This window comes from Meriones unguiculatus, chromosome 11 (assembly GCF_030254825.1).
Source record: "Meriones unguiculatus strain TT.TT164.6M chromosome 11, Bangor_MerUng_6.1, whole genome shotgun sequence".
NCBI classification, from domain to species: domain Eukaryota; kingdom Metazoa; phylum Chordata; class Mammalia; order Rodentia; family Muridae; genus Meriones; species Meriones unguiculatus.
Window position 1 is genome coordinate 6704879 of NC_083359.1, and position 27829 is coordinate 6732707.

General features: G+C 50.2%; 2 protein-coding genes across 8 annotated transcripts in view; one reads left to right on the forward strand and one right to left on the reverse strand.

Moving 5' to 3' along the window:
* The window catches only part of Arhgap44 (Rho GTPase activating protein 44), a 152082-nt gene extending 146513 nt beyond the window's left edge, over nt 1–5569 (forward strand). For 5 of the 6 annotated variants that reach the window (XM_060363501.1, XM_060363499.1, XM_060363504.1 and 2 more), the window contains one exon: nt 4129–5569. In XM_060363501.1, the coding sequence (XP_060219484.1) occupies nt 4129–4268 (140 nt within the window). In that variant the 3' untranslated portion in view covers nt 4269–5569. Of the gene's footprint in view, nt 1–2027; nt 2080–4128 lie in introns of all 6 variants that reach the window. The other variant, XM_060363502.1, reaches the window with a different exon arrangement.
* A 382-nt stretch (nt 5570–5951) lies between these two features.
* On the reverse strand, nt 5952–26320 carry Elac2 (elaC ribonuclease Z 2). 2 transcript variants are annotated; one of them, XM_021662049.2, is made up of 24 exons: nt 26022–26320; nt 25606–25656; nt 25398–25468; nt 24643–24707; nt 23713–23770; nt 22636–22704; nt 21428–21562; nt 19675–19733; nt 17607–17665; nt 17455–17527; nt 16763–16875; nt 15497–15592; nt 14456–14594; nt 14288–14373; nt 12488–12606; nt 11404–11500; nt 9718–9856; nt 9221–9259; nt 8986–9095; nt 8367–8466; nt 8165–8285; nt 7822–7900; nt 7140–7284; nt 5952–6576 (listed from the first exon to the last, which is right to left on the reverse strand). In XM_021662049.2, the coding sequence occupies exons 1-24, from the start codon at nt 26255–26257 to the stop codon at nt 6343–6345; spliced, it is 2493 nt and encodes an 830-aa protein (XP_021517724.1). In that variant the 5' UTR covers nt 26258–26320; the 3' UTR covers nt 5952–6342. The 2 variants fall into 2 exon arrangements, with proteins under 2 accessions (XP_021517724.1, XP_060219480.1); XM_060363497.1 differs by lacking the exons at nt 15497–15592; nt 16763–16875; nt 17455–17527; ... (7 more) ...; nt 25606–25656; nt 26022–26320 and having other exon boundaries at nt 14461–14562.
* Nucleotides 26321–27829: the final 1509 nt, after the last annotated feature.

The following is a 27829-nucleotide window of genomic DNA, read 5'->3' on the forward strand; positions in this document are numbered from 1 at the left end:
AGCCAGTGAACCCAGTTCACTATGGAAGAAATGGATTTTTAAAAATGTCTCCCAGACACTTGCTTTATACAATTACAAGGCCAGCGGCAGAGCTCTGGTGGCTGCTAATGTCATGTGAGCCTTTTCCTCATTTAGGGAGATAGCAAAGTGCTGGGCTGAGTCCTCAAGCAGAGCTGGGTCATTTTATAGGGCAGACAGCCTTACCACATTGAGCATGGTCCTAGAGAGCAGGTGAGGCAGCTTGAGAACACTGCATACCCACAAATACCCTCACACCATGCACCAACAAACATGCACAGAGGAAGCACATGTGCTCTGAACACTTACCACACACATACACACAATGCACATGTGTGCCCAGCACACACACACATGCACAAATACATACAGACACCTGTGCACACAGCCCACATGTATGCATACTGTACATATACCATGCATGTTTCTACCACATACTCAAATGTGCACACGGCACACACATACACATACTGCGTCTTAGGGTTTCTATTGCTGTAATCAAACACCAGGACTCCAGTAACTTCGGGAGGAAAGGATTTATTTCACCTTACAGCTTACATTTCATCATCCAGGGAAGTCGAGGCAGGGGCTAGTGCACAGGCCATGGAGGAGTGCTGCTTACTGGCTTGCTCCTCGGGGCTTGTTGAGCCTGCTCTGTTGAAGCCATGGCACCGCCCACCCGTCATCAGTTAGGAGAATGCACCACAGGCACCAGAGGCCTGCCTTGTGGAGAATTGTCTCAGTGGAGGTTCCTTCTTCCCAGATGACTCCGGCCCGTGTCAGGCTGACACAGAACTAGCCAGTGCACCACACTGCATACTCTACATCCCGATATGCGTGCGCATTTGTGCACCATACACACAGATGCACCATGCCGTCATGCTGACTTCGCATACATATACATCCATCACATAGGGACTGCATGTACATGCAGCACACACAGATATTCCACTCTTGGATCACATGTACTCTCCTACTCACCCATACACCAAAGCTACATACGTATGTACAGATAGCGCGCACAAACACGACATAAACATGCACACACTGCACCCCACACGTGTAAGCCGCGTACCCACGTAAGAATTATGCTGGGGCAGGTGGACCATTTGCTCTACCCGAGCTTATCCCCAGCACGTACGTCAAGAAACCCACATACTCACATGCACTATCTGCCATGTACATGCCAAGACCAGTAGGCTCCTTGGGTACAGTGGGACTCTGCTCCCACCGCATCCTCATAGAACTTGTCGTGTTCTTCCCTGGATGAGATGGCAGCCACAGTTTATGGGGTCCAGCTCTCAGCTGCCAGTGAAAATGCTAGTCAAATAGCAAGTGCTTGTCACAGGTCAGGACTTGCAGCATCATGGGAAGAGCCATCTGGCAAGCCGGCTTCTGTATTTTTGGAAGTGATAAATGTTGAATATATTTGTTCACCCCTTCTGTAGCATAGTCAAAACCTAGGGAACTTTCCTGGAAAGGGCAGTGAGCAGCCCCCTCCTGTGAGCACTGCAGAGGTACATTACCTAGATGAACCCTTGTGGGGAGGCAGCACCTGTTTGAGTGGTGGTGGCCAGGGGCAGCTTGTAGGGACTGTGCCCTCATCACTCCAGTTCTGCCAACTTTCCCAGCCACTCCAAAGCTGAGAGTCAAGGTATCCCTGTGAACAGGGCACAAGACAAGCAATGCCACTGAAGGAAACAGAAAGGAGCACAATGAGAGAAGTGGTAGGCAAGGAGGGACAGGGCCTGCAGCTTCTGAGGCATGGGTCGCTTTCCATAGCCTAGGCTGAAGTCTGTGACTCAGTGACCGTTAGACTCAAGTGACATCCTGCCCAGGCTCCCCACTGTATCAATGTTCATGTGTCCTGTATGCATAGGTCTCTGACAGTGTAGAATCTGTAGTCGGTGTGGCATCTCTGGGACTGTGACATGGGCAGTGTTTTTTTTGTTATGTGTGTTTCATCCTGTTTGTTCCTCTCTCCGAATCCTATCATTATGTTCTTGCAGCTGTGTGACATGAGTGACGCAGTGTTGGATACGTGTGAGGGGGATTTTCAGGGTAAGCTGGCCCCAGCTCACCTCGCTTTACTCCCTCTAGCCAGCCCAGCCAGCTGCCTGGCCCCCACCCATCCCAGCAGCCCGTCCTCTCACTGCATGTGGCTCAGACCCACCAACAGCATGCCTTCTTCACTTACTGGCTTTCCCAGCCTCAAGGAGGGCCTGCTGGCTTAGGAGCCTGTGAGGCCACTGGCGTTTTCCCTTTCCTCTCATTAGGAAAAGACACACCCAGCATAGGGGCCCCAGCCCGTCTTTTTCTGCCTGTCACCATCTTAGCGGCAGATCCCCTTTCCTCCAGCTAACAGCTTACCATCATAACAGACCTGCTCTTACGGGGCTACCTGCTGGAAGCGCCCCTTTGCTGAGGAACGTGTCCCCAAGAACACTCACCAGGTGCTGTCTGGCACAGGGCCACTACTTTGGTCAGTGGCCTTGGGCATGCACCAGCTCATCCACGTGCCACTGGCAGCAGTAGGGCAAAGGTCAGCAGTCCAGAGGGCAGCACCTAAGGTTCGCAAACTCAGTGTTTTAGAACACGAGTTCTAGAATAGCAGCTACCGCCAGTCCTCTGAAAGAACCCTGGAATCTTTGGGGCATTTTCATCCTTTTTATCTACTTAGGTTTCCTCTCATCAAGAATAGATATTAAAACCTAAAAATTAGGCAAGAGTGTGAATGAAGCCTAGAGACCAATGAAAGGATTTCATCCTACTAACTAGCCGCTAGGCATCTGGTACTCACAGGTCTCCTGAGGGGAGCAGTAGGCTTCTCCCCTAAGCCCTGCCCTCTTGCTGAGTGACCCTTTTTGCTCAGGATCCTTTGAGGGAACCCCCAAGGTAGGGTTGAGACAGTCCTGTGCTAGCTGGGCACCGTCTGAACTGTCAAGTTCATGCTCCTCAATGCCCTGTTGCCCTGATTTGACTACAGGGTTGCTTAAGCTTGTCCGAAGCCACAGTCTCGCCATGAGACCTTGATCCACCCTCCCACTCCCCCTCCTTCAGCAGCCTGCCTCCCACATGCAGAACAAAGTCGGCCTTTAAGCCTCCTGTGGGATCCACAACACACACTGCAGGGGAGCACTTGGTACTGGCGGGCAAGTGTCAGACCCCAGCCTGCCCCACCCCTGTGCCACTAGGCAGGCTGGAATAGGTAGAGTAGGGGTGTCCCGGTGCTCGTGTGTCTGTAAGATGTCTTTGAGGGCAGTGTCCAAGTGTAATGCCTGTACACTCGGTATGGTACTCCTCATTCTCAACATGTTTGTTAATATTTTTAAAGCCAAAAAAACACAACTCACCTTCTGAGTGGCCTAGGGCCGAGCCCCTGCCAGGTTGGTGTGCTCAGTGAGAATGCTGTTGCCAGCTCAGGTTGCCACGACTCGCAGATGTCCAGAACTAAGTGAAGTGGACAGAGGGAATGATATAACTAGGAGCGAAGAGTCCCAAGGACCCATCATCCCAACTCACCTCCTGCAGCCCAGGGCCTCAGCAGGCTGAGCCCTCCAGATCTACCCTCCTGAGACTCCAGGACCACTCCAGTGTGCGTGTCCAAGAGGCCGAGTGCCCAGCTGATGGCCCTGTGAAATTGTTCTCTCTTTGCTGACTCTCAGATGTCTGGACACTAAGCCTTGTAACTTCTGGTACATTCATTCTCCCTGCCTTTGTCAAGATGATCTTTTAGTTTTCCTTGTGAAAGTCAAAACAGGTGATGGCAGTGGGGTTGGATCCAGCATCCTAAGGAAGATTCTGTCCTGCCTCCCTGAGCTGCTACCACACAGCAGTTTCTGAGTGAGGACAGTGACTGTCTCTGTAGGCTGATTCCTAGGAGATGGTACTGAGGCCTTTCTGGGAACACCCTGCTTATCAGGACTTGGATACAGAGGCTGAAAGACTGGAACAGCCTTGTCCCCTAGCCAGGCAGCCAGGCTCCCAGGCATTAGACCAGACCCAGCCACAGCCACACCCAGTAGTGTCCAACTTCTAATGAGCAAGTCTGAGCATAAAAGGCCACACTGCTTTCAACTGGCCCCCCTTCACCTCCTCCTCTCTCTGCAGATCTTGTCCACTTTGATGTCCCCTCCATCCACATAGAGCTGGGGTCAACGCTCCGCCTGAGCCCCCTGGAACATGCACAGCGGCCCTTGGTGACTGACAAGAGGGACTCAGAAGAAGAGTCTGAGAGCACAGCTCTTTGACGCAGCCCACCTTGACACCTGTACATACATCCGTGGGCCCCCAGACACCCCCGGAGCAGTGCCCCCTAGCCTGCCAAGGATTTTCTAGCAGCCCTTTGCTGTCATGTCCAACACCAGGGTGGAGTTGGGCAGAGGAAAAGAGCTCTCCCGTCCATGTGGCCAGTGTTGGTGGTGCAGATTTCGTTTGTTCATTTAGGGTGATGATTCCAGCCTTTTGTTTGACCTTTGCCTTTTGACTTTGTGCCTATTTTGATCCATCTTCGGCCTCTATGGCAAGCAGCATCCACCTCTACTCAAGGGCTTGTCAGAATGGCCTTTGCAGGATGAGGGTGCAAGGGAGGGTCCAGTTACTGCCTTGACTGGGACATCAGGTCCCGCAGCATCACCAGATGGGCCGGGGGGCGGGGGAGCTGGACAGGAGGAGACTCTTTCACCAGGACAAGAGAAGTCCTGGGCACTGTCTGTCCTCTGTCTGCTGCCAGGGTCCCAGCCAACCAGAAAGACCTTTTAGGCTACCCTTAATCACAGCTCTAAAGTAAGAGCGTAACACATCTACTCAGACAGCTTTACTTCCCCTGTGTGACGAAGGCTCCCTTTACTCTGCCCTGATGTTTGTCAACTGCGGGTTTGAACACAGAAGGCCCTATGTAGGGCTCCATGTTCCCCAAACATATTGGCTATCTTAGAGCAACTATCCCATTCAGGCACCCAGCTTAGTAGATACGCGGGGCCTGGCACTCCTGTTCTGGAGGTTAGCGCTCACTAGCAATAATTCTGTTCCCCAAAGCAGGCAGAGGGGGTGGGACTAGCTGCCCAGCCCACAGCGTGGCCTGCTTTGTTCACCAGCAGACCCTGCTCATCCTCCTCACCATATCCCACCCAGCCCTGGGCAGGGCACAGGGAGCCTGTTTACACTTTGGAAGTAAGGGAATGAAACAGATCTGGGCCATGCATGCAAAGTCAAAGTTCAAAGTTTGATCCTTTGAAAACAGATATACCTATACATGCTATATTTGTATATATGAAATCTATATTTGTTTAATTTGAGCCATTCAATCTAAACCAATGTACAGGTGTACAATGAAAAATTCTAAATGCTTAGTTATTTTTCCCAGCAGTGTAAACTCACCCTTCTCCGAGAGTGGGATCTGCAGACTTGACGTTACAGCTTTGCTTACTTCCTGGCAAGGGCAGTCCAGTCCCCAATTTGTAACGGAGCCTGGGGGTTGAAGGTTATCTTTACATAAATGTATAAACTGTTGTCAAGAGTAATGTTATTAAAATAGATTTATTAACCCTGAGCTTGGCACATGCCCTTGTTTCAGTAAAGGCTGCTGGGCAGTTACGACATCCTGTGCTGCCTCAGGAGGAAGTCTGACGATCACCACCAAGGAAGGCCAAGGCTTTGCTGTCTCACAGCCGAGTTTCTAAAGTGCTGTCCGCGCCCTCCTGGGTAGGGAGAATATGTTAGTCGGGTTTGAACATCCTTCCAAGGTCGTCACTAACCTGTTTTCAGATCCAGCAAGGCATCTAGCCCAAGGTGACATTTCTTCATACTTCCACAGTGACTTTGTCATTGTGCTCCACAGATCCTTGCTGCTACTGCAGCATGCAGGGCACACTGCGTACCCCAACTCAAACAAGACCCCACACTGAAGCAGAACCACGATGAAGCCAGAGAACTCAGGATTCCAAACTTGACCTTTATTGAGTCTGAGTCCTTAGAAATACTATTCTTGGAGTCGGGGACATACACACCCATGGCACCTGTCACGAGGCTTGACTCTGGCATGCAGAGGGAACCCCTGTGGTAGTGAGTGGGGGGCAGACACCTCAGTTTCCATGACTCCTTTAAAGACTGGCTTCCTGTCTTCTACTCCATGGCCTCCTGTCCTGCCACTATGTTCTCCTCCAGGCATGGGAGGCCCCTGGCAGATGGGTGCTCTCCTGGCCATGGCCACAGAGGACTGCATACCGATTCCATGCTGCCTCCTGGCTAGATCGTGCACGCTGGCTCCCGCCAGGATGACATACTGCTCCACACCCAGCTTTCAGTCCAGGATGGCTTAGACTTTTACTGGGCTCTGACCTTCTTGCTCTGTGGGCTGTGTGGCTCTTCTGTGTGAGCCCGCTTCTCCTGGGGCTCTCTGCCCTCTGGGCTGTCTGCCTGCTGGGCCAGGAGGGCTGCTCGCACCAATCGTAGCTCCCGCTTCTCCCTACGCTCCACCATCTCTTCAATGTCATCTGCAAACAGGGCCTTCAGTGGGGGAATCAACTTGGGCACTGTTGGGAAGTCTCCAAAGCAGACCTGGAAGAACAGACAAAACAGGAAAACATTGAAAGGGGCAAAGGAGCATGTGAACTGGGGTATGGGGTTAGACCACCTCTTCTTGCCTGCATACCTTCAGACAAAGGGACCATGGCTTAAAAGAATGCTATTTGTGAGGGAGCATAGTAATAATAAGGGGCAATTCCCCACTCTTAGGTAAGGGAACGGAGACTGAAGGGAAAAGAAACAAATAGTCCACGCTCTTCTGTCAAGCTCCTAACAACCAGAGCCAGCTCAAGCCCCACGCCTTCATTTGGGAAGGTGAAGGTGCAGGCCAAGCTTGCCACTCTGGGGGACTAGCCCCTGTTCCATGCGTTCATGCTAGTCCTGCAGTGGGGACAGCCCAGGCCTGAGACGTTCTGCAATCTTTGGGACCCAGAAAGAAGGAAGAACCTTCAGGAGCAGACTGTGTCGGTCTGGGTCGTGATAGAAAAAGCTGCTTTCTTTGGCGGTCCTACGCCACAAAAGGAGTAGTGACTGAGGGTGACTTTCCTAGCTGGCCCTGCCCCTCAGAGCCCTCCCGGTCCACATGACATACAGACCTTCATGTGGTCAAAGGCGATGCCAACTTTCTCGTTGAAGTCAGGGCTGAAAAGGGGAATCTTGGCGTACCGCTGACTGAAATGGTTTAGCATGATGAAGTTGGCATTCATCCGCATCCCCACATTAATAGCCTGGGACGTAGTGCTGTAGCAAAGAGAGCAAGGGATGGCCTTGGAGCAGCAGTCCACAAGCCTGTCCCCACATGCTGAGGGCACCAAGGAGCGCTGGTAGGAGTCCTCAGAAGGCTGCTGAGCCAGCAGAGATGCTCCTGAGGGCCAGAGGCTGCCACACTTCCCTTCCTGAGAACACAGACCCACGGCTGCTGGCTGTCAGCTTGTTAGAATGAACACTTGAGAAAAGCCCCGGGGAACCTAGGAAGGTCTGTCTTCTTAAAACCCCCTGTATTCAGCCATGACCCCACTCTCCCCTGAAGTTAGTTTATTCCAGCTAATTTGTTCTTTTAAAACCCCACACCTCACCATAGAACCCTGCCTGGGGTATACACAAGAACAGAGGCAGAGTGCCAGGGAACCTAACATGCATTCAGGAAATTCCATAAGCCTGGAAGTCAGCCAGTCCTGTGTGGCTGTGGGCATCACCTCTCTGTGGGGTGTGAGTGGAAGGCTGCTTAGCTTTTATTTGACAAAAGAGACCATGAAGAGGACTAAGTAGCATTGCTACCTGTGTGTTTTTTCCACCGCTTCCTCTTCTAAGCCATCCTCTAGGGTGGCTTCGTGTATCAGGAGGTTGGCATCTTTCCCTGGATGGAAAGACAGGCATCAAGGAGGAGTCTGGATGAGCAGCATTTATCTCTGGGATGCAAAGCTGAGTTCTGACCCAAATACTCAGCTCCCTAAGTTCTGTGACTTCTCTGTTCCTCGGGGCAACAGTCTGGGTAAGAACAGCCTGGACAGGAACCAGTCTGCTATCTGTTGGCATTACCTACACACCCACCTGCACACACCCTGCACTCATCCCAGGCACCTCTCTAAGAACCAAGGTGAGGCCCTCTTCCCTCACTTACCCATCTGGATCAGAGCCTCACATGGCATGGTGTCCCCCGAGTAGACCACCTTCCAGCCAGATGAGTGTACCAGTGCACAACCGAAAGCATGCTTGCAGTGCCGTACCTGGCAGGTCTGAAACTAAGGGAGCAAAGGTGGAGGGCTCAGGCCTCCGCTCCTACCCTACCCACCCTCTGTGGGGCCTGCACCTGGGCCACTTACTTCTTTTAAGTCACATGTATCCAGCAGCAAGCTGATCATCCTTTCAATGGGGGGACTGGAGACCTCTGCCCCTTTCTGAAGGCATTTGGCAGGAATCATACTATGAGAAGACAAAGCATTTGAAAACTGATGATGAACATGTTTTCTAAAAAGTTATTTAACACTTACAATCAACACTTCTGTTCTTTGGATGAAGAACCTTCAGTGTTCTAAGAATCATGACTTTGTCACAGTAATGGACACAGGAAAACTGGTCAAATGAAAAGAGCTACGCCACACATCTAGCCTAACCAGTTCACTGCAGGAAACTTAACAGTGCAGGTTGTGGGCAGCATCTTCTCATCCCTCCCTGGACGTGAGGCTAGGCCCTCCCTGCACCACCTGGCTTGGATGTCTCGGAGCTAGCAGCTGGTTGGATATTTGACCTTGGAACTGTCAGCTGCAGGGACAGTGGCCACAGTCATGGTGGCACAGAGCTGCAGTGAGACCTGGGATACTTGGAGAGTCTGCTCAAAGGGCACAGCTGCCAGGACTTCATCTGCCACCCAGTCAGCTGGGGCTCTGGAAGGAGGCAGCAGTGGAAGGTAACAGCCTGGGGCCTAGTGCACATGGTGCTCACCTGATGTGGTGCAGAATCTCCTGGCACTGGTTGTGATACTGCTGCAGCCAGGCCCTGAGCTGGGTAGGGGCTACCACAAGCAAAGGCTGGAAAGCTTTCCCCAGAGACACCTGGAAAAAGATCCCAGTGCAGAGCCAATAAGGGGACTTCCCAGTAAGAATGGTTTGAAATGAGTGGCAGGTACAGCCAATGATGAAGCAGGCTATTACCAGTGTCAGTCAGGTACCTCACTTACCATCGCGCGCTCTCTCTGCAGTAGGATGTTCAGCAAGCCCTGTGTGGGTGGGGGAGTGCATGTGGTGAGCCAGGCCTGGCATCACCTCCACAGCTCAGGGCTCAAGGCCCTGTTCACAAGTGGTTTCGATCTCACTGGCCCAGCCCTACCCCATATCACAGGTGGGTGGCACAGGCTGACCAGTGACAGTGAACTGTTACTGGCAGAAAAATGCAGCTATGTTAGAAGGAGGCCAGTGGGCTGATACCGAGGAAGCCCTAAAAGGCTTCCTAAAAGCCCTAAAAGACCTCAGGTGCGCCTGGGCGCTGCAGCGCACACTTGCAGCATTACTTGGTTATTGTTTGTTCTTCACCAGCGCCAGATCTGGACGGTCCAGCGGGGTAGGCTATGTGTAAAGCAAGGAAAGCCAGAAGTTTGGAACAGGGAGAAAGAAGCCCAAGCCCAGACTAAAGGGGCCAGGGCCTCCCACATGCTGACCTCTGGAGCCCCACACTCACCGTGTGGTGGTCCGCATGCAGGTGAGACACAAACACAGCAGCGAGGTTGCACAGGACTCCGTCTATTTGCTGTCCATAATGACGGCACAGCTGCCCGAACGTGCCTTCCCCACAGTCCAGCAGCACAGACTTGTCAGGGCTGCAGAAAAATCAGCAATAGGAAAGGCTTCAGTCTAGATTTTCCAGAAGGACATCACTGCAGCAGAGACAGAATGGGCAGCAGCTGCAGACACCACCATCCGTGTCCTTTGTGGCACTCATATGAAAGTTAACTAATGAAAGCGCACAGGTCATCTAGCTTACTGTATCTCTTCTTTATGTGGAAGAAAGAGCCAAAGAACCCTGAAGTCTTGAAGGACATACATCACCACAAAGCTGGGTATCAAAAGCAGAAAAAGGAACAGCAGAGTGTGGACAATGGGAGTCAGCCCTCACAGCACCTCCGCTTCCCCAGTGGGCTACATTCTTCTCAGAGTATGTCATGGGAGGTGGCTCCCGGTTCCCAAGTGGACCTGGTCCTCAAACTGTCTTGAACAGGGCAGGCGTCATGAGCCTTCTCTGAGGAGGTGGCTAGTGTGAGCCTCACAGCTGTCAGCTGGGCAGGTCTCAAGCCTCAGCTCAGCACTACAGAGGCCCTCCAAAGTCTACTCCCGGGCAGACACACGGAGGTATTCTCTTGTGTCTGTCCTCTCTAAAGGAAGCCACTGACATTGGCAGGGCTGCATGCATCCGAAGACCCTTCATTCTAAAGTCTGACTTCCAGGGGAGCCTACATGGGAAAAGGCAGACTGTTCCCACCAACAAGGGCACCAGGGAGAGTTTAGGGATCAGAAACCACAAGTCTTCAACAGAGGCCAGGCAACTCGAACCCACTTTCCTACATTTCCCACTCATAAAGAAAACATAACTAGATCTGAAAGCATCTGACCTCAGGTGTGCCTGGGCGCCGCAGCGCACACTCGCAGCATTACTTGGTTATTGTTTGTTCTTCACCAGCGCCAGTAATAATGAGCTCTAAGAACTACTCCAGTCCTTCACCAACTTGCTTCCTTGACATACGTGTTTGCAGACCAATCATGAACATTTCACAGTGACTCTAACACATATCTACAAATAAATGAATCTAAGCAAACCCATAAATCAACCAGAAAAAAAAACTAGCAGAACTCAACAGTGAGCTGAATATAAACAAATGTGCAAGACCCCGAAAGCTTTTAAATATACCAGCAAGAAGCTGGGGGAAACACAGGTACCAATTAAGATACGAGCTCAAGGCCTGGGCCTGCAGCTTAGGCTGCACAACTGAAGCACCCTCTCTCAGCATGTGCCTGTCCATTGTCCGCAGTCACCTGTCCACTGCAGGCTTAACATGTAAGCTTACTGGGACACCCTTCAGCAACACAGACAGCATAAAGAGATTTCAGTTCTTTTTCTGCGAAGTCATGAGGGGACGAGCCTCCATGTTTCCCAGAAGTAAGCAAGTAGATATACTAGGCCCAGCACTATGGAAGCAGATGAAGGAAGGCTGCCAGAAGTCCAGGACAGCAAGGCCAGAATAGCCAGCACTATACAGCAAGACCTATCTCAATAACATACTTCTGCTCCAGGACAATCAGCCTGGTGAGTGACGAGGACTGTCTAGCAGCAAGCTCTGACGGACAGCAGTTTCTGCAGCAAGCACGGTACCTTAGGTTGATGAGCGTGGAGCTGACATTTCGGATCTTCATTGGGATTGCAGACCCTGTACCCAAGAAGACGATTTCAGGATACTGGCTTCTTTTCTCTGTGGAAAATACAAGGGAACTTGAGTCAGCACTCTGTCGTGAGGTAGTCAAACAATCTAGTCCAATCCACCTTCTCAGACGGTGATGGGTAAAAGTGTTTCCTTTTCAATGAGGTGTGCAGCCTGTTGAGGAAGAAGAGCATCTGGACAGATGGTAATTCCTCAGGCCTTTCTTTAGAAAACAAAATAAAGAACACAAACAAACAACCCTGCTAAACAACATAGCCACTTTCCTTAGCTCTGAATCAACACCTTCTTCCTGGGGACGGCACCTCCACCTGGCATTAAGACTGCACACTTCGTGTGCATGTACTTCCCATTTGCTTCGCAGGAACACAGGGCTAGCCTGCACCCTCACCTGAGGGCCATGGGCTAACAGAGCAGGGCACCAACTTAATCAGAAAGGAAGAAGCAAATCCCAGGAAATAGTTCTTTCCCAGACACACTCGGGAAGAAAAGTGGCTGACCTAGCAATGACCTTCAAAAAGCAGGGGTGGGGACAGGCCACCTGGCTAGAGCAAACCCTAACCCCTTCTATTCCAGCATCCTCTTTCTCATTAATTGAAAACTCAGAAAACCCCCAAAGTGCAGAGGTCAAAAAGTTCTTCAATTTCCTTTCCTAATGAAGCAGTAACACTGGTTAGGTGGCAAACACATTCCATGGCCCTCCTTGGCTAACAGGAGTAGATCAAAGGCAACCGTGGCAAGGGAAGATCTCCATGGTCTCACAGGGCTTCCACAAACCAATTTCCTACAGGTGGACCCTCAAGATCGCCCACACTGTCACACTAAACAGAGTTTACTGGGGTGGGGGCTCTGGTGACGGGCTCCTGTGACACAGGTGACAATATCCCTCAGTCCTCTGTTGTAACACAGAGAAGTCTTGAGTTAAATAGTCAGGTTGCAGTTTGCCCCACACCCTGCTCAAGACGGCAGGGCTGCAGACAGGAAATGCTTAGCAGAGAGGCTCCTGGGGCTTTGGCTCACCTGCTGGGGCTGGGCTCTCTGGCACACTCTTCCTATACTCCTGCACACTCTCCTGGAAATTGGGGAGCTCCAAGGCCTCAGCTATGAACTCTTCAGTATTGTAGTTGAGGGTGGTATCCCTGCAGAGGAAAATAACCTGGGTAGCCCAAAGGGTCTGCACAGCCTCTCGGCCAATGCTCATTTCGATGTCCAGAATAAACCCGTGTGTACTCTGATGGTCTCGCACCACCCTCACCCTCAGTCCCATGTGTGTGATTCTGTCTGGGGAGGTAATGAGGAATTATGGGTCACTGACAAGCCTTCCTGAAGGAGGGGGCAAACTTCAGGGTGTTTAGAGGTTTGCCCCTCTTCCAGTTCACTTTCTTTGCTTTGTGTTTGTGGCTGAGGTCTGGATCGCTCAGTACCTGCCATGCCATGCTTTCCACTTCTGCCTGCCATGCCTCCCTACCAGGATGAACTCTGGAATTGTCAATCAAAATGAACACTTTCTCATAAGGTAATTTTGGGATGGTGTTTTCTCATAGCAACAGAAAAGTAACCAGTTCAGGAACAGAGCTCTCCTATAGAAAAGGACCCAGGTGGTTCTAGTCTGCAGAACCTTCCTCAACTAAAGGTGAATGAACCCTGAGCAGCCCTAGTTCTCTGCAAGCTCTCCAGCCTCGGGCCTGACAATCAAGTTTTCCTGGTGCTCAGGCAAGATGGATCTCTCTTGATAGTGCAGTTGCTCCCTTCAGCCCCACATCTGCTACCCAAGACTGTGATAATCATGTCTCCACATATGAGCCAGTGTCCCCTAGGAGCACCACAGGGCCCTAGCTGAGAAGGTTTCCAGTAAGTACCTCTTAAACTAAGCTTGCACACAGCTAATAACTGGCATCCTGGTGGTCTGCAGAACTCAAACTGACATCAGCTCTGGGGTGGAGCCAGAGAGCCTACATGCTCAGCAAGCCCCAGGGAATGCTGGTATTGCTGGCCTCCTCCACTCAGTTTAATTCTGAAAGGACTGGTTCTCTGGCTAGCTGAGTAGGAAAGCACCCCAAAGCTTACAAAGCAGTCCCATGCCAACCTTTCCAGATGGACTCAGTGGAGCTGGGATCTCGAAATGACATTTTCACTGGCAGATGGGCTGAGGAAGGTATGCAGCGATGCCCATGGCCAAGGCATACCACTACGGAGCAATGATTACTCAACCACCACAGCACAGAGTGACATTGTAAAACATGATCTATTCTAACAATGGTGCTGGGAGGTGAGGAAAGAGTAAAGACCTCACACTCATACCCAACAAGAACGAGAAGCCAGCAGGCAGGCAGTCAGTCAGCGAATACTTCTCGCCTGTCTGGAACCTCCAGACAGCAATGTATGATCATGGGGTGCCCAAGGAAGTCACACACTGTGACCCACATTAGATATTGCCATTTGGAAGCAGATTTCCCATCGAAGACATTTACTGTTGCATTAATACAAGGAAAAACTGTCCCATATGAATAAAACATCACTGTCAGAAATACCAACAGAATCCTTTGTAATGTAGCCATGCATCGTGGCGCACACTTTTAATCCCAACACTTGGGAGGCAGATGCCAGAAGAGCTCTGAGTTTCAGGCCAGCTGGGGCTACACAGTGAGACCTTTTCTGATACACATCTGTGACTTGAGCTGGGCTCTTCCGGCTGCTGCACAGGTCACTACTGACACCACAGGGCTGGAAATGCTTTCCTGAACACCGCTACTGACCATTTTCGGAAAACGCTCCCAAGCCCCGGTCTAGGAGTTTCCATAGGTTTAGAATTGCACACACCTCTGCCACTCTCTCTTGGGACGCAGCTGATACTTGAGAAGGCATTCACCCCGAACTGCGGGCATGCTGAGGGCAGAGCCCTCCTCCTGAAAAACGAGAACACACTTTATGGTGAGAAAGCAAAGGTCAGGAATCCGCCAGCCAGGAAAGAGGCGGGACACTAGCTACCTTACTGTAGAAGCTAGTGAGACAGGGGAAGATGTCGGGGTGGATGAGGTTGAGCTGTGTCTGGATCTTGTGGCTGCGCAGGTTGTGAAGCGATGGGCAGTTCTCATTCAGAATCAGGTGCTGTGTGTCAGGCCCGAACCTAGGAAGAAACAGCCATTATTGCAGTATCTGTCAGGGACTCACCCTGCCTCAGGGAAGGACCCGTGGTTACAGTGTCTGCAGGGAATCTCTCCACTGCAGGGAAAGGATGGCAAAGGGATGATTAACGTGGATGGACGTGTTCAGAGTTATGCCATTTGCCCGGACACACTGCACGGCTAGACATAACCCGGCTGCTGCCAAGTCAAAGTCCAGGCTTTTGTCCCTCTTGTACTGCCTTTGGGATGTGTTGGAAAGAATGGTGGGAAACTAAGAAAGTCTAAGACCTTCGTGTACGATGTTAAACACCAAGTACAGGGTATAAAAAAGGCCTAAGAGGAAAAAAGGCAATCTGTGTTCTGACTAAGATGCACAAGGGATGAAGGACAGAGCTTAAGTAACACCCAGAACTGCTGGGGCAGAGAGGTCAGCTAGGAGGTGAAGCAGAGGCAGTGCAGCTGAGGAGCCACTGGAGCCCACCAAATACCCAAGCTACAACACTCTCTTGGTACTCGCTAGCACAGGGTTATATGACGGTGGATCTTCTCCTCACAGATCTGCTCGAGAGTAAACCAGAGCAGCTGAAGTCAAACACAGGTGTGCAGTGGGATGCTGGTGGGAGCTGTTCCTTTCCTTTTGCCAGTCTCTCCTCCGCACTCAGTAAGCAAAGTGCAAAAGATGAGACCAGGAGTCCTGGGCAAGTGGGGAGTGGGGCTTTGCGCCATCTAGTGGCAATGATTCAACATGGACCCCCCCCCCCCTCCAGAGGGACCTTCCCAGAATTCACAAGAATCACAGAGGAATTTCAGGCAAGCTCAGGGGAGGGCAGGCAGTGAGCAGAGCAGTAGTTACTGTAGGAGCACCCACCCAAACACACAACCACCCACAAGAGTTGCTCCGTACCTCTCCATCCACTGCTGGTACCTGCTGTCGGTGAGCACAGATTCTGGGGCAATGTGGACCACTAGGGCCACAGGCGCATCAGCCTCTGCCTGGTACCTGGGCACAAGGAAAAACAGGGTTTCCTTTAAAAGAGCTACAAACTCAGGACACACGCAGAAGGGTATCGTGCAGCCATTGACTAAACTACTCAGAGCTGCCGCCTCTCACCCCACTAACCTAGTGACACTTGCTTCTAGTTCAGTGGCTGTTTTCATCCCCTACCCCACCACACCCCAACATATACCACCTCTCTCAAGCTCCTCTGGCTGCGATAGGCTCTGCTGCTCTAAACGTGATTAGGATAGTCTCTGGCCAGGGCACTGAACCCACAAAGGACAAAGAGGCCTAGGGGGAGTTCCTGACACCACTGTGAAACAGTACAAGAGCCCAGAAGAATTTGTTGTCTAAGTAAAACAAAGCAGCATGTGAAAAAGGCAAGTAAACACCAACAAGCCACTAAGGATGGGGAAGAGTATAAACCAAGCATGAGGCATAACAATTCTACCCAAAGGTGGTGGCACGCACCATACCCAAGCACCAAGAAGTCTAAAGGAGGACGTGACCAGGGCCAGCTGAGCCTACATGGTTAATACCTTGTCTCAAAAGAACCAAGGGCTGGGGATGAAGCTTAGTGGAAGGACACTGCTATGTGTGTTCTAGCTGAGCCCAAGGACCAAAGAGGGATTCCTATCCAGGACTGAAGCTGCACAATTGGCTGGTTTCCAGCAGACGTAACACTTGGGCCAGAGAGATGTTTCATGCCGAGACTGTCCCTAGCACAGTCTAGGTCACAGGGTCTTCGACACTCTGCCCTACCTCATTAGTCTCAAAGTGAAGGAAGAAAACACATATAGGGTAGATAGGTCAAGAGACTTACTTGCCTGTGCATTCATTCTGGAATTTGAGACTTAGATGTCTGTTTTTCTTGTTCATGTGTTCTCTCTCTCTTTCTCTGCCTGCCTCTCTCTCACAGCTGAGTTTTCTAGTCTTCAAAGGCTTGTGGTCATCACTTGTTCTCAAATTTCGTTTCAAAGCCTACTAACTATACTACTGCCCAAATATTGCTAGTAAGATCAAGACAGACCTTGAACCCAATATCCAGGCCTTCCCAGACACACTGTATGTTGAGGACATGATCTGTCTTTGGGACATGAGTGTCTGTGCTGAGCTAGGTGTGCTCAACAGCGATGGCTCTCACTTTTCCCACCCAAAGTCACTCCTTATTACCTTTTAAAGGTGTCATTGTCACAGATGGGCTGGATGAAGCCTTCATCGGGACACTCCACCACGATAAATGCAAGGCCAGGGTCTGGGGGTGTACAAAGCACGTCTGCAGCAATCTAGAGAATTAGACAGGCCACTTACTGAAGCACAGCGCCCTTCCAGAACCTCCGCTCAGAAGCCACAACCAAATGTCCTATAAGGAAGCTGCTACCATTACACAACCCACATTTAATACACAGAGCACAACCTGACCCGTAGTTGCCACCCACCCATTCCTGCTCAGTTTGTTCGTATTTCAGCAGATGGGCACTGGTTTATGGGGCCTTGCAGACATGAGTGGCTAGTGGGAGGATTCATTCACGTGTAAGTTACACCAGAAACACCTTCTTAGATAAGGAGCACAGCTCTCCTTTAAGACTTGCCAGCAAGGCTCATCCTTGCAGGCAGGCACTGCAAGGAAAAGCATCAACACACGCAAAGGCTCACCAGGTGTGAGCAGACCACACAGAGATGCCCAGGCTGAGCACTGCAGGGTGCATCATGGGTGTAGGTGAGGGTCCCCCTGTGGAGTCAAGAGAAGGCAATCCCAAACTGCCCCACTCATCCTTCAAAGTGGAGTCTGTAAGCTTAAGCCAGACAGTGGCTCTGCTCAGTGTCCCAGGCCCCACCTTCAACTGCTAAACCAGGAGCCTCACCTCCTTTCCTTCATAAGTGATACTCTTCCCGTCCTTGACAGCAGCAATGATGGGTGCAATGGCGGCCGTCCCCCTGAAAGACAGGCAAGCTCTGTGAGCAGCTTTCTTTTTACAGAGGCCCACCACGGAGCTCCCAAGGACCTGACACTCACACAGGAAGGCCCAGCTCCTTTGCTTTAAGCACCAAGAAGTTTCCTTTCTTCAGATGAAGCTGTGAGAAAGAGAATGCAAATGAAGCACCTTATCTTAACTTTCACAGAAGTGTATCTACTTTTGGTGACTTCCTCACAATTCATTCAAATACAATAAGAATACATATTCTAAACAAGTGTTTCTTTCCAAAGGCTCTAGAGCTAAGGCATAGTGCTTACTCCCCTATCTCCTTGCTATGAACTTAATAGACTCTTCCACGCTACAGTTAACAGCTAGGACACATAGGTGGCCCCAGGAGAACTGAGGGTGTTCCATCATCTCATCTCACAGCAGAGTGCTACCAAAGCAATGTCTACCAGGGCAGTGGCCAGTCAGTGCTGCACGCTGCCACCCAGCAGGACGACACTGACACCTGTAGGATGGTAACAGAATGGGGGGGTTCTTCCTCCTTCAAACGCCTGACAGTATAACACTTCAGCTTTTATTGGACAGAGAAAAATGTTAACAAATTCCCAGTTTGCTCTTTTTTTGTCAGGTGATGAAGCAATCCACACCACATTCCAGAAACTTCTGTCTGACATTCCTGGAACCTACAGAGTGCACACATGATGCCACACAAGGCTATGAGCAGCTATCTGCTGAGTCACATTTGATCCTTATTTTCTTCCTTAGATCTTATAAACTACTGAGTTTATTCTTAACTTCCTTGGCTGAGAGGTTACTCGCCACAGCTGCCCCGAGCCCACCCTGCCCTGTAAGGTGTGCTGCCCCAGGCCTTGTGCTTTCCCTGGCTCCTGTGACTGGGGCTAGTTCACTGCCTTCCTAACCTCAGCTGAAAAGCATCATGCTAACAGGAGGAAAGGGCCTGAGGATGAGGTCAGCCTTCAGAAGTTCAGCAGAACACCTCAAGCTCAAGGCCAGTGGGGATAGCTTAGCAAGACCCTGCCTCAAAATCAAAACTTAAAGGGGCCTGGGGTTGCAGTTTAGTGAGTGGTAGAGAGCTTGCTAAGATATGCAAAGCCCCTTGGGCTACATCTCCAGCACTGCCAGCAGAACAAAGTGGCAGCAGACAAGAGAGAGAGGGGAAATACAGGTTGCCAGCCTGTGGCTAGAACAAGAGGGCCTACAGGTCTAGAATGGCTGCCTGCAGACAGACAGCTGCCTGAATCACACAGAAACACGATCTTTACTAGTCCCAGGGCAATGACTTAGGAAGGGAAGGAGTGTGTAGCCCGATGCAAACATCCAAGAGTTAAGATGTCTCTGCCTAAGCCTGGAAACACAGCATCAGCATTTACACAAAGCGTAGCTGTCATCCAAATAGAAGCGATACTGACAATGCCATCTGACCATCACTGTTAACAGCAGCTTCTTCCTTGGAGGTCCTAGAATCTGGACAAAAATTCCAAATAGATATTTTTTTCCCCTTTTGGAGTGCCAGTGATTGAATCTAATAGCAGACAAATCCCCTCTCACTGAGCCCCAGGCCCCAAACAGAGCTAAAATTCAACATACCTGACATAAAAACAATGCTGCCTCACCACATTTAAGCAAAATATTTGTTACAGGCTGTATTGCAACCAAGCTTTACAGTAAGGTCCTATTAAAAGTCAGTCGTGGGGTCAAACAGTTTATCATGATAAAATGTGAGTGAGCATTTTCAGGCAGTGAATTTAGGCCTCTGTGAATGGGAGCCGATATCAAAATCAAAATCACATGCTTGAACTATGACGGGGGAAATGAAATGAAACAAAGTTGAAGGAGGTGGAAGTTCAAATGCCTGACTTACAGGAAACAGGCAATAGCTGCCCTCAATGATTGCGGATTCCGAGGAAACCAGCCACCCACAACATAAAACCCCTGTGCAGACGGACAGGGCACCGGACAAGAACTTGGAACACCATGCAAGTGCAGGTGGAGTTTGGAGAAGGCAGTTCTGCTGTCAGCGCAGGTAATTCAGGAGCTTCCTGCAAATGACTGCACAGAGGCTAACAGACGCTCCCAGAACACAGCACCTGCTGGCTACCAGCCACATGCCCCTTACTGCCCACCGTGGCCAAGACGTACCTGGCAGACAAAAGCCACCACTAAGGAAGGGTCCCTGCCACCAGCTTTTCCATTGACACCTGAGGAAAAGCACAGTTAACAGGGTGCATGTGAAGGCTGCACACACTTCTCAAATTACTGTCCCTTAATCCTCATTCAGTATAGTAAAGGGACACTGCTGAGCCCATCCTGAAGTGGAAGACTCTGTCCTCATCACACTCCTCTTTGTCTTTCTCATGTCAACAATAAGTGACTAGAAAATGTGAAACTCCAAAGAGGCCTGGTGGTATATGGCTGCAGTTCCAGCTATTTGGGAGGCTGAGGCAGGGAGATCAAAAGTTCAAAACAAGCTCAGACAACTGTCTCAAAATGAAGAACTAAAATTAGGCCAGTGAGAGAATGCTTACCTACCAGGCCCAAGGCTCTGGGCTCATCTTACTACGGAGGGAGCAGAAGGACCAGAAGGTAAGAAAGGAAACTCCAACCAGGAAACAGTCATTATGACAAGTAAAACTTTTTACACATCCAGTTTGGCTTATTTGGGGCAGGATAAAGTAAGTAGTACCGTTTAACTTTTTTTACATTTATTTATGGGGTAGGGTGGTAATATTGTGCTTATGTGGAGGTCAAAGGCCAACTTGCCAAAGATCTCTCCTGCTATCATTTGGGCTTTGGGAATGAAACTCATGTCTTCAGTCTTGGCAGCAAGTGTCTACCCACTGAGCCATCCTGCCAGCCCTCATTCTAATGTTTTATAAACAAGTACATAAATATAAAACAATGAGATGTGGGTTTTGGTCCTCTCAGCTTGCCATACAAAAGAGGCTTGGCAAGGTCTGTCTTCTTAGTCACCAAACAGACTCCCTAAGACCAGGGGGAGCTGACCAACCTGTGCCCAACACTGAAGAGCAGACCGAGTATCCAATCCCTCAGACAGAGGAAATTTAGACAGCTGTCTTCTAAGAGGCTGACCTTCTCATTGACTTGTCTGCTGTGTGAGGGTAGCAGCCAGTCTCTACATTATTGTTTCATTAATGAAAACACCAAAAGCCTCCCACCCAAAAGCCCACCAGGCCCTGCTGCTCCTCTATGTACACAAGCGCCTGGGCTATCTAAAGCTGGAAACTGCCTGACACTCAGGCCTGTCACCCTTCTGACAACCCATCTTGACCTCTTTCCCCTACACCAGGTCTCTGCATTACTAACAAAAGCATCTACTTGTGCAGAGAGCTTCTTACAGTGAAGATCCTAACTTAGAGTATAAGAGGCAAAGATCTGTCATTTGCCACACTGGATAGAGGCACAGAAGGACACACACCATCTAAACAGAAAAATTCATCTCACATTAACCTTTGATCACTTTTGATGAGGTTATCGAAGGCTAGACTGGTGAGCGATGGGGAGAGAGAGGAGGCTGAACAATGAGTGCAAAGTTTCAGGCGCGCTGGCAACAGGCCACACTGTACTGTGACCACAGCGACAATGAGCTGTTCGCTTCATACTTGCTGAGTAGAGTTGGAGAGGTGGCTCAGTGGACAAGGTTTGCGGAACGCATGAGGCGCTGCACTCAGCACCGTGAGAGGGAGGGCCATGTAAATCATAGATTTCTAACATACTTAGCATAACACACAGCTTGGTGAGATGACAGGTATGTTAACTAGCTTGACTTCCTATACAGATAAATACAACTCACTATACGCCCAAGACGAACACAACTACTGTCAATCAGAATGTCAAGGCATTAAGAATTCCTAAGCCCTTCCCCACGGTTTACCTGCGCTGCTGGCCTGTGGAAGGTGCTGCCCATTTTCAGCTGATCCAGAGTCTGATGACAACTGCTTGGGACTGAGTCTGTTGGGAGACCTTTCCGGGCTCTGCGTTGGCTGTTGCTTGCCATACTTCCGCTCACCTGGGCAGCACAAGAAGCCATCACATGTCACGGATCCCATTTAACCGCAACCCAATCAGCTGGCCTCTCCCTGGCTCAGGGCCTTGCCCACAGAAGGGATTCAACAGTGTTTGACTGACAAGCATCCTGGCTATAGACTAGTTCAGTTATCACTGCTGTCTGATCTACACTGGCCCACGGGATACCCATCACCAAAAGGGGAGAAATTCTAGGTTATCTAGGTTTTCGAGGGGGGGGGGAGACACTGCTGCTCTGAGAAGCTAAGGCGCAGCTGCTGGTCTCAACAGAAACTGTTTGCTCCTCCAGGCCCAACACTCAATCAGGACCTGCTGGGATCCAGGGGAACACTGGCCAGCAGAATTGGGCAAGCATCAACCACAGCAAAACATGTAAACTACGATGTGCTCAGGAGGGGAGAACAGAGTGCTGGAAAGAAATAAGAAAGACAGACACTTCCAGTTAGGGTTGGGTGGGGTAGCAGTAGTCAGGTAAGAGAAGACACACGACCCGGAGTGAGTGGAGAGACCTTGGGCCATCCCCTCGCTGGCCTTGAGCAGTGGTGCCACTGCTCAAGAAACACACCCATCCCTCCAATCTTTCACCATGGCCACCATACACCTCAGTTCCTCCCCCAGCTCCACCTTTGCTGGTTCTCTCATCTCTTCTATAGTTTCTCAGCAACTGTCAAGATGATGCCAGCTGTCTGTATCAGAGGAATCTCCCTAGCATCAGGTCTTCCCTTCAAATGTAGGTAAACCCGGCACAGACTGTTTACCCAGAGTGACCTGGGGAGCACCTGTTTCCAACTCAAGGCCACAACCTTTGGCCCTAGTACCTCAAGCATGGCTGGAGTTTCTCAGCCCTCAATGCCCCTCTTTTCTGCAGCAGTTATTAAAAAAGACTCTAAGAAAGGCACTTATATCTGCATCAAATGAACCCCTCGTGAATGAACATGCCAGCCTGTGTGCACACAGTCCCACACAGGACACTGAAACCAAGGCCTCACAGTCTCTCCTTGCCCGTGTTTCCCTTGATGAGAAACCTGCTCCAAGGAAATCGGCTCTAAGACTCACTGTGAATAGGAACCTGGTGAACAGTCATAGTCTCATCCTTGTAGTCGGGTGCAGAGTGAGGCCGCACGGCTGCAGGGAAAACACAGGTCAAGAAATCATGTATTAATAAAGGTGTGGGAAAATTAACCTACAGGATATCCACCCAAAGCCATTAACTTGCCTTAGAATGTTACTGGGAATATGCCAGCAAAACCAGGTTTCCTAAGTAGCTTTAAAAAAAATTTTTTTTGGGGGGGGGGATGTTGTATTTTCATCAAAAATCATGCTATGAGTACGGCACAGGATCCAATAAGAAAAAGATAAGCCAACAATGTGTTCAAATGCAAAAGCCCTGAATTAACCAGATGGCCAGCCAGAAACTCTGTCATGTCAGCCATGAAAACTGGTATAAATCCTGATCCTGAAATAAAACTGTCAGTGCTTTTCAAAAGAACAGCATTGACAGGCTAGGGTGGGGTAGGGGGGCTTGCTGGCTCCAGGATCCTGATTACCTTTATTCACACTTCTTCCCACCAAGGTTAGGGGCCTGGCAGCACAGCTGGAGTTGAGGCTCAGCTACAAAGATGGCCACAGACCCTTTATACCAAGGAATTGGTATGAAGGACCAATTCCTCCTGCAAGGAATTCAAGGCACAAAGAACCACCTCTTGGACTGGGGAAGGAGCCTGGGGCCCAAGGGGAGGGCATGAGAAGCTGAAGTGAAAGCAGGCATGATGCTTCAGCATCTAAGGACACTGGCTGCTCTTCCAGAAAGTGTGGGTTCAATTCCCAGCACCCACATGGCAGCAACTAACTATCTGTAACTCCAGTATCAAGGGATCTGATAGTCTCCCAAAGACATATATATAGGCATAACACCAAGGCACATGAAATAAAAAGAAATCATTTTTTTTTTTTTAATTAAGAGAAGGAACAACAACAACAGAACAAAACGAAACACTTAAAAAATTACTGCATGCTGAATGAGGCATGTGACTTTAAGGTTTGCTTTAAACCAGTTCTTGGTGGATTCTGATTTGACAAGCAGGGCTCATACAAGAAGAAATATGAGATAACAAGCCACAGTCAACAACATACCCAGGTCTATTCCTTTCAATGGACCAGAAAATATTTTGATTGCTTCTATATATTTTTCCTAAAAAATAAGCAAGCAAGAAATTATGTTTTAAATACAGGACACAGTAAAGTCTTCAAATAAGTGCTACAGTATACGTACTCTATGTCTATAGGACACTCAGGCAGTACTTTGAATTTCATCTGTGCAGATAGTTATCGTGCCCAGTATAATTAGATGCCACCGTTTTAGCAACATGAAGAGAGATGACGTTCTCGTTCTCATGAACACAGAGATGGGGGTGAAACAAATGCTAACACAAACAACTCAGGAACAACCAAGTGCTGTGAAAGAGACACGGGGGCTGAAAATAAGTTTTCTGACAGGTACAGCTAGAGAGGAAAGGACCTTTGAAAACAGTGGGTCAGTGCTGGCCCGCATGGCTCCAGCTTGAGGGCACAGGCAGAAGCATGAACAGCGGCCTGTGGTCCTCGGAGGCAACACTGCGGAAGTAGCACACTGCCTGTACACCTTGCTCTGGCTGCTCCCAGGAGGAGGGATTACGGAGAGGTGGGAACTGACACGCACAGACAGTGAAGGCTCGAGGAGATGCAGAGAAGCACACTCAGATATCTGAAGTTAATAAGGGCAAAAAGTGTCAATTCGTTAAGTACATCTACAGTCCCAAATGTCCGAAGTGACTGAGTACCTCCTACGTGCCAGGTCGTTCATTCCTAACAACCTTATGGAGCACTGTGGCCACTTGATAAATCAAGAAACTGGCGCGGAGAGGCAAAGTACTCTCCCCCAGGGCCACACAGCTGGTATTCACGCACTGTTAAAGGAGATGTGTTTACTCCACAACTTGTTATCTCTGAGGGCAGAGGGCTAAGCTGCAATGCACTAACACTTTTAAAAGGAGGTGGTCTGGACAGGCGACTCAGAAGACTCACCAGTTGTGGAGGCCCAGAAAGAACACATTTGGGAAGCCCGGTTTCCTTTAAAGTTAGAATCATTCCTAAAAAGAATGTTTAAAAAAAAAAAAAAAATTCAGCTCTCTCAACAAACAGGCACTGCCCAGTGGGGATGGGGGGCGGGGCGCCTCTCGATGAACTAGTTATTTACCCACGAGTCCCTGTTCTGCTTATAAGCAACTATGCAATACATAAAGAAAAACTAATGTTGGCAGAAGTACTAGTGACAAATCTTCCCAGTGTGCCTCTAGAATGGGCACAGGTGACTGAAGGGAGGCAGCGAGGCAGGAGGCAGCTGGCATGAAGCTGGGCACCCACCCGCTGAACTGTACAATGGATGGATGCCATGTATCACTGCAGTATCCGCTATGAAAACGGGGCGGTCCGCTACCTCATTCCTTCCTCTAGCCATACCACCAGGCTTTCAAAATCTGGCTGCACACAGCCTTGATATTCCCAGTTGATGGCCAGGAATAACAAGGCCATTTCCACAGTAGGTGTCTGCATACAGCTGCTGATGTACCTTTACTCTGATCGCCACCATGACACAATCTAGTTAAATCTGTGGTCCAGCACTCAAGGGCGTAACCACACCAAGACCGGCTTTTCTGAGTCTAGCTTTGCACAGTCCCTGCTCAAGCTGACTAAACTGCGCCGGGAAGATGAGCAAAGGAGCCGCCATGTTAAACCCCCAGAGACTTCCCACCAGCCTCTGAGCGCCAAAACCTACTCACCACACAAGCCCCCAACATTTGACCAATGCATTCGGGTCAGAAATATGTTGTCCAAGCGAGCCACTTTCAATCTATGACGAGACATCCATTTCAGCAAGACGGAACAGGGCTGACCAAAGAGCACTCTGCTGAGAAGTCTCACCTGCCTTCTCACCTCAGCTCTCAAGCCCATAATCATCTCCACCCCAGAAGCCAGCTGTTGACTCACTTGTGTTCCTGCATGAGTCTCTGGACGCCTTCTCCGCAGTTAAAAAGGTACCTATGGGAGAAACCCCACCAAACTTAGAAAAGTCTACTGCGATATAAGTACAACCAAGATGACGGGGTTCTGACACGGCTGGTAGGTTTTGAACCCTCTTTGGTTAGTGAAGAGTGTACGTAGTTCGGCATAGACCCATAGAAGAGGCCCCTTTCCCCAACAACTCACCAGACCGGTCTAACCTACACGTTCACCGTAAGCCCCCTACTTTGGCATGCTGACAGTGCGACCCGGGACACAGCCATGGAAGTTTGGCACCATGCGGACTAAGGGAGGGGAGGCGCCTACAGGGCTGGACAGAAGAGCCAGGCCCCGAGCACGTGGCGGTGGGGCCCGACGGCCGGGGGCTGTCCGTCCGCACTGACCTGTTGTACTCCGAGAAGACGTAGACAGCGGCGCCCGCATCCCGGCCGCCCGCCGCCACCACCTGCAGGTACACGGTGTTCGGGGCCCGGGCAGGGGAGTCCGGGCCGCGCTTCTCCCGCGTGCGCAGGTGTCGCAGCGGGTCTTTGGGCGGCCGCGGCCGACGAGCCGAACCCTGCGACATGCTGCGAAGGCCAACCGGACGCAGCAGGCAGAGCAGCGAGCGGAGCATCCACATGCACCCGACCCTACCAGGCTGACAAGGCAGCCGGACCCCACGCACCGCCACAAGCTCCGCCCCTCCGCCCGCATGGCGGAACCGACCAGTCAGCGAGCCGCCGCGCTGGAGGCCCGCCCACCCAGCTAGCCTCGCCCAATCGCAAGGAGCGGAGCCTGTCAATCGAGGCCGACGCAGCGTAGGCGAAAGCGAGAGCGTCGCCGGAGGCCCCGCCCCCTGACCTATTCCGGCTCTCCCGGAGTGGACGTTTTCCGGAGTCAGCTGCTCGCGGGAGGCGGGACTTCTGGGAGTGCGAGCGCCCGCAAGGCAGTACTGGGAAAGGAGTGAGTCTTGCGCGAGAACTGCTGTTAGGAGCTGATCCTTCGTTGCTTATGATGATGGGAAGATCCTGCGGGAGCTAGATCTGGCTGATTTGAGGATAAAGATTGAGGTCAAGGGAATAAACTTTGTAGTCTTGGGGTTCCTCACTCCAAGGTGGAAATAGTTGATGGTGCTTAGCTTTGAGAGATGTTCAGAATAACGTGGCTGGAGGGACCTCGAAAGGATGCCCAGGATGCCCCAAAACCTGACCTGGACCTCGGCGGTCAGCCTCAGCAAGAGAAAGTCGCCAAGAAAGGGAATAAACTTTAGTATCTGGCTTTAGGAATGTAATCTACTAGTTTTTCCAAACGGCACGGCGTTTGGAAACACAACAAACACACAATTTTTTTTTTTTATAATGCTGGTAATATATAGATAACTCAGGGTTCACAGAATTTCATGTCTTCTGGCCTTAGTGCTATCAATCAGTCACTTAGTGCATAAACATACATTCAGGAAAAATACCCATATACATTTAAAAAAAAGAAGAAGAACTTGTAACACGCAGGTATGTTGGCTCCAGTGAGTTCAAGACCAGCCTGGTGTTCTTAGTGAATCTAGGCCAGTAGAGACAAAGGGAGGGACAGCCTGAGAGGCTGCCTACATACTCTGCACTGTAGCGCTCAGTTTGGGTCACTTGAGAAAAAAGACCTGCTACCTCTTCAGAGGCTATTGAGGATTTATCCACAACAGAGACCTCAGCTGAAGCCACTAGAAATGCAGAGAGCACCCTTGAGATATGTGGGTGGTATTTACTTGAAAGCTTACTCAATATGAGACTGGCTCTGTGGAAAATCACCACCCTGCTTGAAGTAATTATACCAGCAAGGGGCAGGGAAACTCCAGATAACTGTACACCTTTAGAAGGCTTGTGCACTGGAAAGAGTATGACATAATATTACCTAGCCAAGAACAAAGAGAATCACATTTTCTTGAGGGTAATTTGGATAGAAATTAGGAAAATCACTTTCATGAAATCTTGAGTATTTTGGGCTTTACAAGACAGTGGCTGCATTTATAGTTTAAACCTTTAAAGGTATAATATATGTATATAATTAATATATACATTTATATACACACACACAAGTTTTTCCTGTGTCTCTGTGTGTATCTCTGGCCTCCTGGAACGAACTCTGTAGACCAGCCTGGCCTTGAACTCACAGAGATCCACCTGCCTCGGTCTCCAGAGTGCTGGGATTAAAGGCCTGTGTC

Excerpts from the sequence above, each read along its gene's own strand:
- Elac2 (XM_021662049.2), bottom strand. The coding sequence starts at position 26,257 with ATGTGGATGCTCCGCTCGCTGCTCTGCCTGCTGCGTCCGGTTGGCCTT. Across the intron at positions 17,528-17,606 it reads AAGGAGCTGGGCCTTCCTGT|GGGGACGGCCGCCATTGCAC; the intron begins GTGAGTGTCAGG and ends CCTGTCTTTCAG. Across the intron at positions 6,577-7,139 it reads TCGCCTTTGACCACATGAAG|GTCTGCTTTGGAGACTTCCC; the intron begins GTCTGTATGTCA and ends CTGTTCTTCCAG.